Genomic DNA, 15280 nt, shown 5'->3' with positions numbered 1-15280 from the left:
GAAGCCAAGGTGAGAGGACTGCTTGAGTCCACAGGTTCAAGACCAGCCTGGGCAACTTGGCGAGACTTCATCTCTACAGTAATTCAAAAAATTACAGTAATTCAAAAAAAATAGCACACACCTGTAGTTCTGGCTACTTGGAAGGCTGAGGTGGAAGGACCACCTGAGCCCAGCAGGTCGACACTGGAGTGGCCGTGAGCATGCCACTGCACCCTAACCTGGGCGACGGAGTGAGACTCCCACTCAAAAAAAAAAAAGAATATAAACGGGCACAGCCCTCATAGAAAACAGTACGGAGGGTCCTCCAAAAGTTAAACGCAGAGCCAGCCGCAGTGGCTCATGCCTGTAATCCCAGCACTTCAGGAGGCGGAGGTGAGAGGACTGCTTGAGCCCAGGAGTTCAAGACCAGCCTAGACAACTCCGTCTCTACAAAAAATAAAAAATTAGTCAGGTGTGGTGGCACGCACCTACAGTCCCAGGTATTCAGAAAGCTGAGGTGGAAGGACTGCCTGAGCCCAAAGGGTTGAGGCTGCTGAGAGCTGTGATTGTCATGATCACACCACTGCACTCCAGGCTGGGCAACAGAGTAAGATACTGACTCCAAAAAAAAAAAAAGTAAAAATAGAACTATTGGTTGAGTATCTTTTTTCTGAAATGCTTGGGACCAGAAGTATTTCAGAGTTGGAATTTTTTTTCTTTCAGATTTTGGAGTGTTTGCAATAGCAATATACTCACCAATGAGCATCCCTAGGAAGAAAATCCAAAATCCACCAATTGAGTATTTCTTTTGAGCATCATGTCAGCACTCAAAAAGTTCCAGATTTTGAAGCATATCGAATTTCATATTGGGAATGCTCAACCTGTATATGATTAAGCAATTCCCATTTCTGTGTATATATCCAAAGAAACTGAAATCAGTATGCTCAAAACATATCCATACTCCCATGTCCACTGCAACATTATTCACAACAGCCAAGACAGAATCAACCTAAGTGTCTGTTGATAGATGAACAGACAAAGAAAATGTGGTGTACATAAACACAATGGAATACTATTCAGCCTTTAATAAGAAAGAAATCCCGCCATTTGTAACAATATGGATGACCCCGGAGGACACCATGCTAAATGTAATAAGCCAGATTCAAAAAGATTCAAATACTGTGTGATCTCACTTATATGTGGAATCTAACAGGATACAAACTCAACAGAAGCAGAGCAGAATGGCAGTTGCCTTGGGGGGTTAGGGGAGAAATGAGGTCAAAGGGTATGAACTTTCAATTGTGCAAGATAAATAGGATCTAGAGACTATTTACGACTATATACTATATACTGTGCAGCATGGTAGCTAAAGTTAATAATACTGCGTTGTATACTTGACATTTGCTAAGAAGGTAGGTCTTAAGTATTTTCATCACACACGCACATAAAAGCTAAGTGAACTATGTGAGGTGATGGATATGTTAACTAGTTTATTCTTGGTGATCACTTCACAATGCATACGTTGTACACCTTAAATACAGACAATTTCTACTTGTCAACGATACTCCAATAAAGCTGAAAGAGAGAGAATGACACATGGAAGCAAAACTGATGTCGTGTATGCAGGCAGGCACCAGGACAAAGAGCCTACACCTCTGAGAAGGATTTGAAGTCAACTTTATTCTTTCTACATTTCAACTAATCCACACAAGCCAGCTCACTCTGCAAGATCCTTGTTCATCCCACCTTCCCTGGATGGCCATTACAGCTGTGACAAAGAGCACAGCCCTAGGACTTAAAAAGGCCTGAATTACAATAGGTTCTTAAAGGCTATGCTTAGGTAGATTCCACTTCAAAAACTGCATAGGCCCTGGATGAAAAGATACTCAACATCACTAGCCATCAGGAAAATGCAAATCAAAACCACAAGATACAATACGGGGGAGGGTAGGAGGGACAAAAAATCACCTATCAGGTACAGTGTGCACTAGTGAGGGTAATGGGCACACATCAAGCCCAGGCGTCTTCACCACTATACGATGCATCCATGTAACCAAAAACTATCTGCACTCCTAAAGCTACTGAAATTTAAAACATATACACACATACACATACACACACAATACTGCGTCACACCCACTAGGATGGCTAAAATAAAAAAGATGGATGGTAAGTGCTGAAGATGATGTGGAGAAACTGGAAATCTCATACACTGCTGTGGGGATGTACAGCCACTTGGGAAAACAATTGGGTTATTGCTCAAAAAGTTCAACATTAGAGATGCCATCGACACAGTGATTCAACCGTCAGGTATAGATCTAAGAGAAAAGAAAACATGTCCTCACAAACAATTGTGCACAAAAGTTCAAAGCAGCATTATTCCTAATAGCCAACAAGTAGAAACTGCCTAAATATCCATCAACTTTCAACTGAATAAACAAATATGGTATATTAATACAGTGGAACATTATTCATCAATTAAAAAGGACTAATGTACTGGTATGTGTGACAACATGGATAAACCCTGAAAACATTACGCTACGTAAAAGAAGTCAGACACACAAGGCTACAGATGATATGATTCTATTTATATAAAATGTCCAGAACAGGCAAATCCATACAGATGAAAAGCAGACAGGAAATTACCAGAGGTTAGGGGAGGGGACATAGAGAATGAATGGTTATGAATAAGGGTTTTCTTTATGGGGTGATACAAATGTTACAGAATTAGATGGTAGTCATAGTTGTACAACTTTGTGAATACACTAAAAACCATTGAGTCGTATGCTTTAAAGGGGTGAATCTGATGGTATGTCTATTATATCTCAGTTTTTAAAAATAAACACAAATAGCTGAGAATAAAGAGGAATATTTAATGCCTTGTTCCAAGAAAACAAGTCAAAATCATACAAAAATGCATGGGAAAACTAAATGCTTCAGCAACTTTTCTAATAAACAAGAAGCACGATGACTATACAGAAGAATCCATACATTGAGGTCAAGTTCTGTATTCTTCAAATGCCTAGTTTTACTTTCAGTTAAAAGAGAAAAAAAAAAGCAAGCTTGGCCAGGCACAGCTCACACCAACAATCCAAGCACTCTGGGAAGCCAAGGCAGGGGGATTGCTTGGGCCCAGGAGTTTGAGACCGGACTGGGCAACATAATGAAACCTCAGCTCTACAAAAAAATAAAAAAACTTAGCCAGGCATGGTGGCACATGTCCGTAGTTCCAGCTACTTGTGAGGCTGAAGCAGGAGGACCATTTGAGTCCAGGAGTCTGAGGCTCCGGTGAGCCATGACTGTGCCACTGTACTCCAGCCAGGGTGACAAGTGAAATCCTGACTCAAAACAAAACAAAACATAAAATAAGAATAAAACAAAAACAACAAAAAACCCAAACTTAACCAAAGGACAAACAGGATGCGTAAAGACTTCTTTGCAATACTGCTCCTTCCCTTTGTAAACTGAACAAAAGGGCTAGGCTGTAAGAATGTGAGTGGAAGGTAGGTCACTAAACATCAGTTAGTAGAGCAAGAAGAACCATGTTTGTTGTAGCTATTTAGTCTTCTCTTTTAGTAGCAGGATATGCATTATTCCCCCAGGGTGAACTTGTTTTATAAAGAAACACACAGCTGAGTTACTGATGGGCTTTCCAGAGATTAACTGCGTACTCATAAGAATAAGAGGCTAACCTCATCCTCTTAAACTTCACACACTACAATCCCACAGATAGCTGACAGCTATAGCCAAAGGAGAAAAATAATCCAGCCTTTTGCTAATCCTTAAACCAATCATCTCATACAACAGTGGACAGACCTCTAGGTCTACAACTCAATCTTTCAGGGACAGAAAGGCTCCTTCTCCATTAGGAATTTGTACTCACAGCCATCTCCTACACAAACACACAGTCGGATATCACAAAATACCCTAGACTTTTTTTCATACTAAGTTGTTTTAAATTATAGAGAATTATACACTTGTCTATGGAGCAGGGACATACAAATCTGACCAATAACGAGCCCCATAGGCCTTGAAAGAAGATACATTTATAAAAAATAAATCAGACTACATCCAGATAAGCAAGAAAGGAGGACAAGTTTACCTAGATTAAACTCAAATTTTGTGAGCTCCTGAAATTCACAGGCATTGCCATGGGAAACTGCTCAAACTGTCTTATACCATAAGTTAGCACTGAGGCTACTAACAGAAATCTGGCATTTTGAGGATGGGAAAGACAGTCCCCACTGGTCATCTGGCTGTCTCTTCTAACTCTCTCCTCTCAACTTTATCCCAATGACCCCTGTAACCTCTCAGTGCCAGTAAAGGCACCCTCTTGCCTCCTTCTTTATGTCAATTAAGGAAGTCAGTCATTCCTTGCCCTCACATTTTTGCTCTCAGCTCTGTCTCCAGTTGTTCCCAAAACTTAACTTCCAAGTTTGTTCATCAAAAGCTAAATGGCCGTGCTTTTTTGCTGCTGTGTCCTTATTAAAAGTCACTCATGCACAACAACGGAACAGCAGGAGTAGAGCATCTGGTTGAGATGAATCTCAAACACCCACATCCAAGTAACCACTAGAATAGACAAAGGAGGAGGTGACCTGCTGCTCAGAGCAACCATCCCACAAGGGCTTGGCCAACTGAACCCACAGATCTGCTACAGGCACTCAGAGACATCAAGGAGACAAAACTGTAGCTCCAGGAGTCAAGACCACGTGCTTATTGACGGTTCACAGCTAAGTCTCATTCCCACAAAAACTATGAACGTAGATGGCATTACCGTCCACAAATAGGGCCCTCGATAGCAGTTAACTGACTGTACAAGGTCGCAAAACTAATACTCGCCACGCATCCTACCCAAGTCCATCTGATCCTAGATCCATGTTTTGTCCAAGATAACACAGTACAAATCCTCTTACACAGATTGTCACCAACACCATGAAGTTGGGCAACAAGTGGGTAAGAAATAAAGTAACCCAATTACAAACCACTCAACTGATTATTAGTATTTTCACTCAAAACCAAAAAGCCATCTTTAGCTCTTACTTCACATGTCAAGAAAAAACAAGGCAACTATCTTTCTTTAAGGAGTGAGGATAAACTGACTGATAAGAATAAGGGAGGCCGGGCTCGGTGGCTCAGCCTGTAATCCCAGCACTTTGTGAGGCCGAGGTGAGTGGACTGTTTGAGCCCACCCGCCTGGGAAACTTGACAAGGACCTCATCTCTACAACAAATCAAAAATCAACTGGGCGTAGTAGCACGCGCCTGTAGTTCCAGCTACTTGGAAGGCTGAGGTGGAAGGATCACTGGAGCCCAGCAGGTCGAGGCTGCTGTGACCGGGAGCAGCCACTGCACTCCAGTTGGGCGATAGAGTGAGACTCCAACTAAATAAATAAATAAATAAATAAATAAAATAAATAAAAGAATTTCTCCAGAGTATATGCCTAGGAATTGATAAATTTAGTGCATCAGGTGGGGCATGGTGGCACACGTCTGTAATCTCAGCACTTTGGGAGACTGAGGTCAGACAATTGCCTGAGCCCAGGTGTTTAAGACCAACCTGGACAATTTGTCGAGACCTCGTCTCTGCAATAACTCAAAAAACTAGTCAGCTGTGGTAGCACGCACCTGTAGTTCCAGCTACTTGGAAGGCTGAGGCGGAAGGATCATCGGAGCCCAGCAGGTCGAGGCTGCGGTGGCCAGGAGCAGCCACTGCACTCCAGTCTGGGAAACAAAGTGAGACTCCAACTCAAAAAAATAAAAAAAAAAAAAAGAATAAGGGAACTTTGCAAGGGGTGTAGATACCACCTCCATATTATGGAGTGTAGGAGATCCTGTCTCTTAAACGAAACAAAACAAAAAATACACACACACTGGGTGTATGCAGGCATCAAAAATGATCATGAGGAACATTTACCATCTATGTATTTCACTACTTAAAAATTATACATCTGCCGGGTGCGGTGGCTCAAGCCTGTAATCCCAGTGCTTTGGGAGGCCAGGGCAAGAGGAATGCCTCAGCTCAGGGGTTCGAGACCAACCTGAGAAACTTGATGAGATCCTGTCTCTACAATAAACCAAAAAATAAGCCGGACGTGGTAGTGCATGTCTGTAGTTCCAGTTACCTGGAAGGCTGAGGTAGAAGGATCACCTGAGCCCAGCAGGTGGAGGCTGTGGTGACCGTAAGCATACCACTGCACTCCAGCCTGGGCGACAGTGAGACACAGACTCAAAAGAAAAAGAGAAGAAAGAAAAAAAAAGTAAAGGAAAATATACGCTCAACTGCAAGAACAAAAAATTATACATCTATTGAGAAAAACAAATCCCTGTGTGTACAGATATTCATCAATCTCTCTGTATCTATACTCCTAAATAGAACTATATTAATTATTTGTGATATAAGTTTGATGAGAAAACATTGGCTAGGTACAGTGGTTCATGCCTGTAATCCCAGCACTTTGGGAGACTGAGATGAGAGGATCAAATTAACGCCAGAAATTCGAGACCAGTCTGGGCAACAGAGTGAGATCACGTCTCTACCAAAAAAAAAAAAGTTTTGAATTAGCCAGGCATGAAGTCCAAGCTACTCAAGAGGTTGAGGTGGAATGATCACCTGAGTCCAGAAGGTTGAGACAGCAGTGAACTATGATCAAACCAATGCAGTCCTCCAGCCTGGCTAACAGAGCAAGATCCTGTCTCTTAAATGAAACAAAACAAAAAATATACACACACACCTTGAATTGTACCCTACATCATTAAAAATAAAAATGCAAAATAGAGTACAATAAAATATGCACACACAAATTATTTGGAATCCCGATCCCAACTAAAATTAATTATCCAGTATCTGTCAAAGCAGGTAGAAGACAGCTTTTAGTTCCAAATACCCCAAATAATAAAATGGGGAATGGTCTTGAAGAGTCTTTCAGTCAACTGTCCTTGCATTCAGGTAGCCATTAGGCATTCCACAAGTAAGATGTTACAATATTTAATAACCAATTTCATTTTGATAATTCTCAATGGAATTTTTTTTTAAATTTTTTTCAAGGAATGTTGCTTAAAGTATAAAGACACCCTTAATATAAAAACTCAAGATAGGCTGGGCGCTGTGACTCATGCCTGTAATCCCAACACTTTGGGAGGATGAGGTGAAAGGATTCCCTGAGCCCAAGGGTTCAAGACCAGCCTGGGCAACTCGGTGAGACCTCATCTTTATAATAAATCAAAAAATTAGTAGGGCGTGGTGGCACATACCTGTGGTTTCAGCGACTTGGAAGGCTGAGGAGGAAAGATAGGCTGAGGCGGAAAGATAGCCTGAGCCCAGCAGGTCGACACTGGGGTGTGACTGTGAGTGTGCCACTGCACTCCAGCCTGGGCTACAGAGTGAGACTCCAACTCAAAAACCAAAACAAAAAAAAGAACTTCAAGATTAGGCCAGGTGCAGTGGCTCATGCCTATAATCACAGCACTCTGAGAGACTGAAATGGCGAGGACTGCTTGAGTCCAGGAGTTTAAGACTAGCCTGGGTAAGATAGCAAGACCATGCCTGAAGAATAAAATAAAATAAAATATATAAATAAATAAAAACTCAAGGTTTCATGTTCCCTTTCCAAAAAGCAAATTGTTTTCCAATGCCTAAGTAATCTGTGTGTCAAATCAGATAACCCCCATGCCTATTAACACCTCTGCATCATTAATTGTTCTTTTCATTGTTTCAAGAACACAACATGTTCGAGACCAGTCAAGAGCTGGAAGAAGCAAAATGTTAAATTTGCTATCAGTCAAAGCTATTTTTAAAAATAAAGTCAACCCAAAATATTTCAGTAGTTTCTCTAATATCAAATATCTAAGAAGCTTATGTTTCTTACATACCAGTACTCTGTAAGTTGGAGGCAGGTGTGGCAGGTACTGTGTGGGAAGTAACTAAAATTATGTATTTTGTCTGATATGACAAAATACACTCAACAAGGATGAAGAAAGTATGACCTTTCTTTTCCTCCTCAAAGAGCTCCCACAGGCCCAGGACACACCTTGAGCTTACCTGGAAGCTGTATGTCCTTGAGAAGATTTACTTTTACTAGGTTTGCTAAAGAGAAATATCTTTAGCCCTGTCAAGCAAGCAGTAAGCTCCTTGATTGTACCTTAAAGGGAATGAGAATGTTTCGGCTCATTTGCATTTTAAAGGGTACTCTTTCATGATCTTTCACACTTGTAATAGATGTCTAAACCGTTAAATTACTATTTCTTTTCTTAGCCTGAAAGTCGATGCAGACTGAGAGCGTGGCCTCTCCCATTGTTCTTTACCCCAAGTTCCTCCCTGAACAATACTGACAGCTGCTATCAAACCAGGCTGCATTTACTCTGCGCGCAGCTGCGGCTTGTAGGAACAGACAGTCTCCCGGTACCTCCTCCCCTCTGGGGAGACAGGTTGACACACTGCATGTTCAATGAAGGGGTGCAAAAGGTCCACTGAATTGTCAACCCAATTTTATGCTACTTCGATTTCCCAGGACGCACACAATTCCTTTCAAGCAAAAATCAAGCATATGCCATAACATGAAACTTACGGGGTGGGATAATTATTGATCACCACAAACTTGAAAAGAGCCTTCTGACATAAATTAATATACTGATCCAGAAATTACAATGATAAAAACCACACATGCCAGTATGCTGAAGACATGCAAGGGGCATGTCTCAAGTTAGGCCCATATCACCAATCTGGGTTATTGTTCTGTACCATCCAGAGCTAATCTTAGCCTTGATAATCCCAACAACATTTTTTCCTGGACTAAAACCATTCACGAAATTAGAGATTCATTCGCCCTTCTAAAACACCCTGCTATTTTTATTTCCTGATTCAGCTCAAAATGGGTATTACCTATAAACATCTGGTTCATACCATTTCCTGCTTTCTAAGTGGAGACACAAAGGAGGAGATTCGCGAGGGTGCTGGGCAGTGCCTTTGACAATTTAGACGTCAGAGTTTTACCATCAAGAAATCATATGTAGAAATTTAGAGCCTATCAGAAAACAAACATGTTCCACAAAGTTTAACTGGGTGCTTGAAAACTGCTTTGCATATGTTTTCCTTTAATCAAAACAGGCTTTTCCATCCTCATTCATTTGGGTGGAAAAATTCTGTGCTCGAGCTACAAGTACAATTCGCTATTAGTCTTTGCTAATCAAACACGGTACATGCGAAAGTACCAGTGAATATTTGATTTGATCTCTGAAATAAAGCAATTCATTACACAAGAAAAGGGTACAGAAGGCAGCAGACAAATGCAGATGTAATTGTGTTTTTTGTTGAATGTGATTAGAGAGCCCACTAAGTAACAGTCAAAAATGTGATACTGGTGGGGGGGGGGCGATGCCTGGATCTAGGGGAAGAGGAGGTAGAATTGTTTATGCAGAGCTAAGCTGTCAAGTGTAATAAAGCAGCTTGAATAAAATTTAAGCTGAAAATCCACTGAAGCTCCCCATTTCGGGGAGGAAAAAGCTATTAGAAGGAAATGAAGGTCACCCTCCCAGTTTATTTCACCTAATTGACTGCCAATAGCTTACCACGGACAACCCAACTGCAGATCTGCAATTGAGAAACTGATGAAAGGAGAGTTTTCAAGCTGAGGCTCATTCTTTAATCCTCCTTGGCTCTTATGTTTTTTTCTCCATCTCCAGTTGGGATGTAATTTTAAGCCCTGATGGATTAACTGGTTCCATTGTCTATGGCCGTCATTGGACTATGGCACTCTTAATCCGTACAGCAGCATGTCTAATTATCATTACAAAGTGTCTGAGGGAACTATAAAGACCAGCAGGGCATCTTCTCACAAGCAATTAACATAAATTGATAAATGAGTGATTTGAATCCGCTCAAGGCACTCACATAAGAATAAAATCAGAAAGGACGATCCCTTGTTTCAGTGCCTTCGTTCGCTTAGTCTGGAAGGGGCAGCGCACATGAGAACTGTCCCAGGTCCTGCAGGTGGGGGGGCCGGGGGGGGGATGAACTCATGCAGGGGATGGAACGTATGGTTCACGGGGTTCATTAATGCAGAGCAAATGACTTGTGATTGACAACCAGTGGCCAGCAAGGAGCAGTGAACTGAACGCAACAGAGAGCAGCACCCCGGTGAAAGGCTGGAGAGCACTAGGGCAGACAATTAACACTTCTTCCGTGGCAAGAGAGCGCTCTTTTCATTGGCGTGCCACTTAGAAATTCATGAAAGAAGCGCAAGAAAGAGGAAGAGCAAACAGTTATGCAGGTTCGAATACCCTAGAAAGCAAAAGACCAAAGCCAAGATGACTAAATAAAATGATAATGCAGAGACCTGCCTTGACCTCACCGTGATCTAATGCTGGAAGACAGAAGGAAAGTATTTAAGACTCTAATCTAAAGCTTTTACTTGACTAATGGAACAAGGATGGTCTAGGTGTCACAGGATAAACTACACTTCTTTTCCCATTTTAAAGTCGATTTAGGGCCAGGCGAGGCAAGGGAGTTCCCGCCTGAAGTCCCAGCTACTTGGGAGGCTGAATCAGGAGAAGCACTTGAACATAGGAGTCCTAGGCCAGCTTGGGCAAAATACCGAAATCCCGTCTCTCAAAAAAGAGTTTAATTCATTAATTAAAAGTAGGCATAGTTTTCGTCCCCTCCTAAAATGTTTCTCCTGTCATCTTCCTTATGCTAAGCCCTCTTCTTCTATACACCTCAGGACACCCCAACTGCCCCTCCTCCCACCCTTATCAAATAGGTCAACATTAAGCTACACAAAATTACAATGTATATTAAGCCATCAAATTAAGAAGAAATGAAAGCTGGTTATACACACTGTAGGAGGTAGACCTGGTAGGCCACGTACCCCGATGATGGCATTCAACTCTGCCATGGTCACCTGTTTGGCACGTTCAACAGCCTGGGCCACCTGTTGTTGATGCTTTGAAAACAAGAAGAAGAAAAGGTATTAGCAACAGCCAAGAACTCCATGTACCTTCCAACAACAAAAAGAAAAATACTACATGCCATGCAGGTTGAAGTACAAGGTTTTAAACACATAATTTCTCAACCACACGCTATTTCACAGAACACAGGAAAAGAAAAACTGAGAAAGGTGCCTCCCTTCATTTCTGAACAACACCGATCACTACTTAACTTCTGATGGTAAATTCTGCCTTGCAATGGCAGAAAGCCAAAAAGGACATGAAGAATGATTACTTGGGACCTTAGAAAACAAAAGAACAGAACTTGGATGATCACCCTAGTTCACAGAAGGGATTTGCAGTGATAAGTTTGGGCAGAAGTCTACAGCAATTTTAAGACACTCGTTTCAACACTTAGCATTTAAACATTAAATCTTTGGTCAAAAAACAAAAAAATCGCCAGGCTCAGTGGCTAAACCTGTAATCCCAGTACTTCGGGAGGCCAAGGTGAATGGACTGCCTGAGCCCACGGGTTCAAGATCAGCCCGGGCAACTGGGCAAGACCCCGTCTCTACAATAAAATTAAAAATAGCCAGGTATGGCAGCGCACACCTATAGTTCTGGCTACTTGGAAGGCTGAGGTGCAGGATCGCCAGAGCCCACCAGGTTGAAGCTGGGGTGGCCGTGAGCGTGCAGATGCACTCCAGCCTGGGCAACAGCGTGAGACTCCAATTCAAAAAAGAAAAAAACCAGTAGTCAATTCTCCGATCAACAAATCTCAACCCAGCAGTAGTTTCTGGAAACTCTGGGAATTCCTCTTGTTCTTTTAGCCTTTTGATTTTTTTTTACCTTCAATAGGGGAAAGGAAGGGCCCCACCCCTCAGCTCAGAAGATGGAAACTGCACCACCCCAGTTCCACCCACAATTAAAAATGAAGCCACAAGCTTACTTCGGGAGGCATGAGTATGTAGCACAGAGACCTGAGTCACTGAAGTCACACAACTAGATTCAAAAGGCTGACAAATCCACACTGTAACGTCAGACAAATGATATGCTATAAGAGGCAGGTACAACAGCAGCAGAGATGATAGCCAACCACCACGAAGCAACAGGTACCAACTAGCCCAGACACCCAGTGTTCTCACTGCCAGTCCAACAGGCTTTCCACCCTGCCTCAAGATATTCATCCTGTACACACTCAAAATACATTATAACATTTATTTGCTTGTATCCAAAAGAAAGGTAAACTTTTCGTGGCAAAACTAAAATCTAATAGCCTTGAGTCATTTTCACAGATTACGCACACAAAGAGTTTCACATCTTAAAATACGAAAGTTGAACCTCTAGAACTCTGTAACTAAATAAAGTGGGGTGGGCGCGCGTGCGCGCGCGCACACACACACACACACACACACACACACACACACACACACACACACCCCTCAGTAAGTTAACATACTTTAAACACTTATTTTGGACTATCATCATCCACCCGCTCCATGGACAGCATTTAGTCAGCTGACTTGACACACAAGTACGGAAGAAATACCTGCTTCCATCATAAAGTCAAGAACAGCTCTCTACTTAAAAGATATGAAGGGCACCCGAATCATCAGTAGCTATCAAGCTTATACCACTTAAAGAAAGCGAAAGCTTTATACCTGATAGCCATTTTGCAGGTTTTCAGAGGGAAAAAAAATTAATTTGGGGGCTGTGCTATTGCCACCACCTCGACAGTGTGCCCTCAGATGCGTCAGCTAGAAGAGCAGGGGTTTACACACTTGCTAGCTGTAACAGAAGTTCTTCACACTTGTTCCTTGTGATAAAATTAACATCTTAAAACAAGCTAATTTGCAAACAGAGAAGCAACATAATTGCACTTTAACAGCTGAACAGTTTTACTTACTTCCTGAGACAGAAATGGGATGACTTGTGCACAAATCGTATTCAATCTCTTGGCGATTTCAGTCTATAAAGACAAAGCCATACAAACATTTAGAAGACTTCACGATCAGTTCAGAAAGGTAAAAAGTCACACCTCCGACATTTAGTTCTCTTCTCCCTCACGGCAGAAGGCCTAAAAATGGTTTCCCTGGGTCATGTTACTAATATCTGTCTCGAGATAAATAGCGGTTATTAACCCTACTTGCAAACTGGATCGCACACTTTATTGGTCACTTACAAAGAGATACCGAGTCGTTTAACTGTGTTGGGAAATCTACGTGGTTTGTACAATCATGGTTTATATAATCGTTTAACACGGCAACTGGGAGCCCCTTGGTGTACTTTTCCAATGATGGCACACTATGGCACATTTATGCAATTACAGCAAGTCCACTCAAGGTGGTGTCAGGAACCTTGGGGCCACAGCATGTCAAAGCAGTCTAGCTTTCAAAGATGAGGCCTAGAGCGAGAGAGCAGAAGAAAGGGACACGCTGACCTTTTCCCCACTCGTCCCAACTCTTGCACAATTGAAACGGAATTTCAAAGTGAGTAGCCTTCCCTAAGTCTCAAAATTTCAAACAGACCAAGAAACACACCAGCCTAGAGTGACAGTCAAATCACACAATCCTAGATATAAGCTTCACCACAGTTCAGCATTAAATGCAAGGACCTCACTGGCAGGGCCCAGGGGTCGGCTGAACGTAACAAAAGGCTGCTGCGGGGGACAGACACCGGCGAAAGAGGGCAGAGCAGGTACTGTACTTCCAGGCTAGGGAGGGCCCACCTGTGCCCCCGCCAACACCCCACGGCAATGCAAAGCAGCTCTGCTTTCCTCTAGCTCTGAAGAACCAGTTCTGCTTTTTTGTTGGAAAAAAAAAGTCATTTGTAAAGAGAGGCCCAGCCCTGACCTTATTTTATTTCGCCATTTTCTGCCAATGCTTACTAAATGCCGCCGCTATTACTGAATTAAGCAATGAAAAGGAGCACGAGAAGAAAATTAAAAAGCTTGCAGTCCATGCCCTTGAGAAACAGAGAATGGAACAAGGAAGATAAAGTAGAAACCCCAGGAACTTTACATCCAAGTACATTATAAAAAAGAGTCACCCTTTGTCCTTTAAGATGATGCCAGTTAACTGAGCAAGAAGGTCTTTGGTTTTATGGGACTGGATTTAGGTCAACTCAACTCAATTCTCCTTGACCACCAATGAGACAGGGTTACAGACCATGCCACAGGGGGGAGAAACGTACTAGAAGGGGAAACGACTGGTACAGAGAGTAAACCCATGCATGACCTTGCTTTAACCAGTGAGGCAAACAGATACATGCAAAGAGGGTGCAGGTGTACCAGGCACAAAAACAGAACTGGGTCAGCCCCACCCAGTTCATCAGATCACAGCCACCCACGCAAGATAACTCAAGGTCAAGGCTCTCCTCGAAAGCACAGGCAGGCTTCCCTTTCCTTTGCAACAGGGCTCTGCACTATGTATCTGGGGGCAGGTAAAGAAGAAAGGGATGCCCTTCATGGATGCCTATGTAGGTCCGTGCTCCCTACGCCCTACCTACCATACCTTCCAACAGCATTCTGTTTCTGTTTCTCCAAAATTCACACTTAAGGTTTTCCTCGCTCACTTTTGAGTATACACACACACACGTATATAGAGACACACAAAAGGAAGTTAAAATAACCCTAAGTCCAAAATCCAAGAAGTATGGGTACCACAGTGGACTAAACCATCATCATTCCAGCCTCTCGCTAAATGGACAGATGCCCAGTGAGAGAAGCACATTGTAATACCAAGGGGTCCCGTTCTGTATACATGCTGTCTAAAGTTTGGTTTCCACTCAAAAATGTGTCATGGACACTCTCCCAGTCAAAAAATACAGATACTGACAAGTGTGTTGACATATTCCACCATGTAAACATAGATGTTTAAGTGCTTTTGACACCAGTAGATGTTTATGTTTCATTGAATTTTCCACAATTACAAATCTGTATCAAATAACCCTCTGCACAGATCCCTAAAAGGAATCTCTAGAAGCAAACCTGCTGGGTCAAAGTGCATGCATATTTTAAACTGTAATTCATGGTGCCCAATCGCACAGCAGAGATGCTGTATCAATGCACATTACTACCGGTCTAGAAGGGTGCTTGCTCTCACACCCAGTGTCAATATTGAGTTTTGTTGACCCTTTAAAAAAATCTTTATCCATCCAATAGATTAAGAACTGACCTCATTCATATTTGATTTACTTGGATTCTTCCTGAAGTTCAACATCTTTGCATATATTTATTGGTCCAATGTATTTTTTCCTGTCTCCATTCTCCCACTGGTATTTTTAATCCCTGTTATCCTCTGGTAGTTGTTCTTTACATAAGACAAATATTAGCCCTTTATCATGGTTTGCCAAGCACGCCATCTGCCTTTCAACCTTGC

General features: G+C 42.2%; 1 protein-coding gene across 16 annotated transcripts in view; it reads right to left on the bottom strand.

The window, feature by feature from the left end:
- The window catches only part of TLE1 (transducin like enhancer of split 1), a 97723-nt gene that overhangs the window by 54438 nt on the left and 28005 nt on the right, over positions 1–15280 (bottom strand). For 10 of the 16 annotated variants that reach the window (XM_021711261.1, XM_021711260.1, XM_021711265.1 and 7 more), the window contains 2 exons: positions 12808–12870; positions 10844–10918 (listed from right to left, as the gene is read on the bottom strand). In XM_021711261.1, the coding sequence (XP_021566936.1) occupies positions 10844–10918; positions 12808–12870 (138 nt within the window). Of the gene's footprint in view, positions 1–10813; positions 10919–12807; positions 12871–15280 lie in introns of all 16 variants that reach the window. The other 6 variants (XM_008055840.1, XM_021711259.1, XM_021711269.1 and 3 more) reach the window with 3 other exon arrangements.

Source organism: Carlito syrichta, unplaced genomic scaffold (genome assembly GCF_000164805.1).
Source record: "Carlito syrichta isolate Samal-C Ts95f unplaced genomic scaffold, Tarsius_syrichta-2.0.1 Scaffold301970, whole genome shotgun sequence".
In the NCBI taxonomy this organism is placed as follows: domain Eukaryota; kingdom Metazoa; phylum Chordata; class Mammalia; order Primates; family Tarsiidae; genus Carlito; species Carlito syrichta.
The sequence above is the reverse complement of the archived record's forward strand: the minus strand, read 5'-3'. Positions and strand labels throughout refer to the sequence as shown.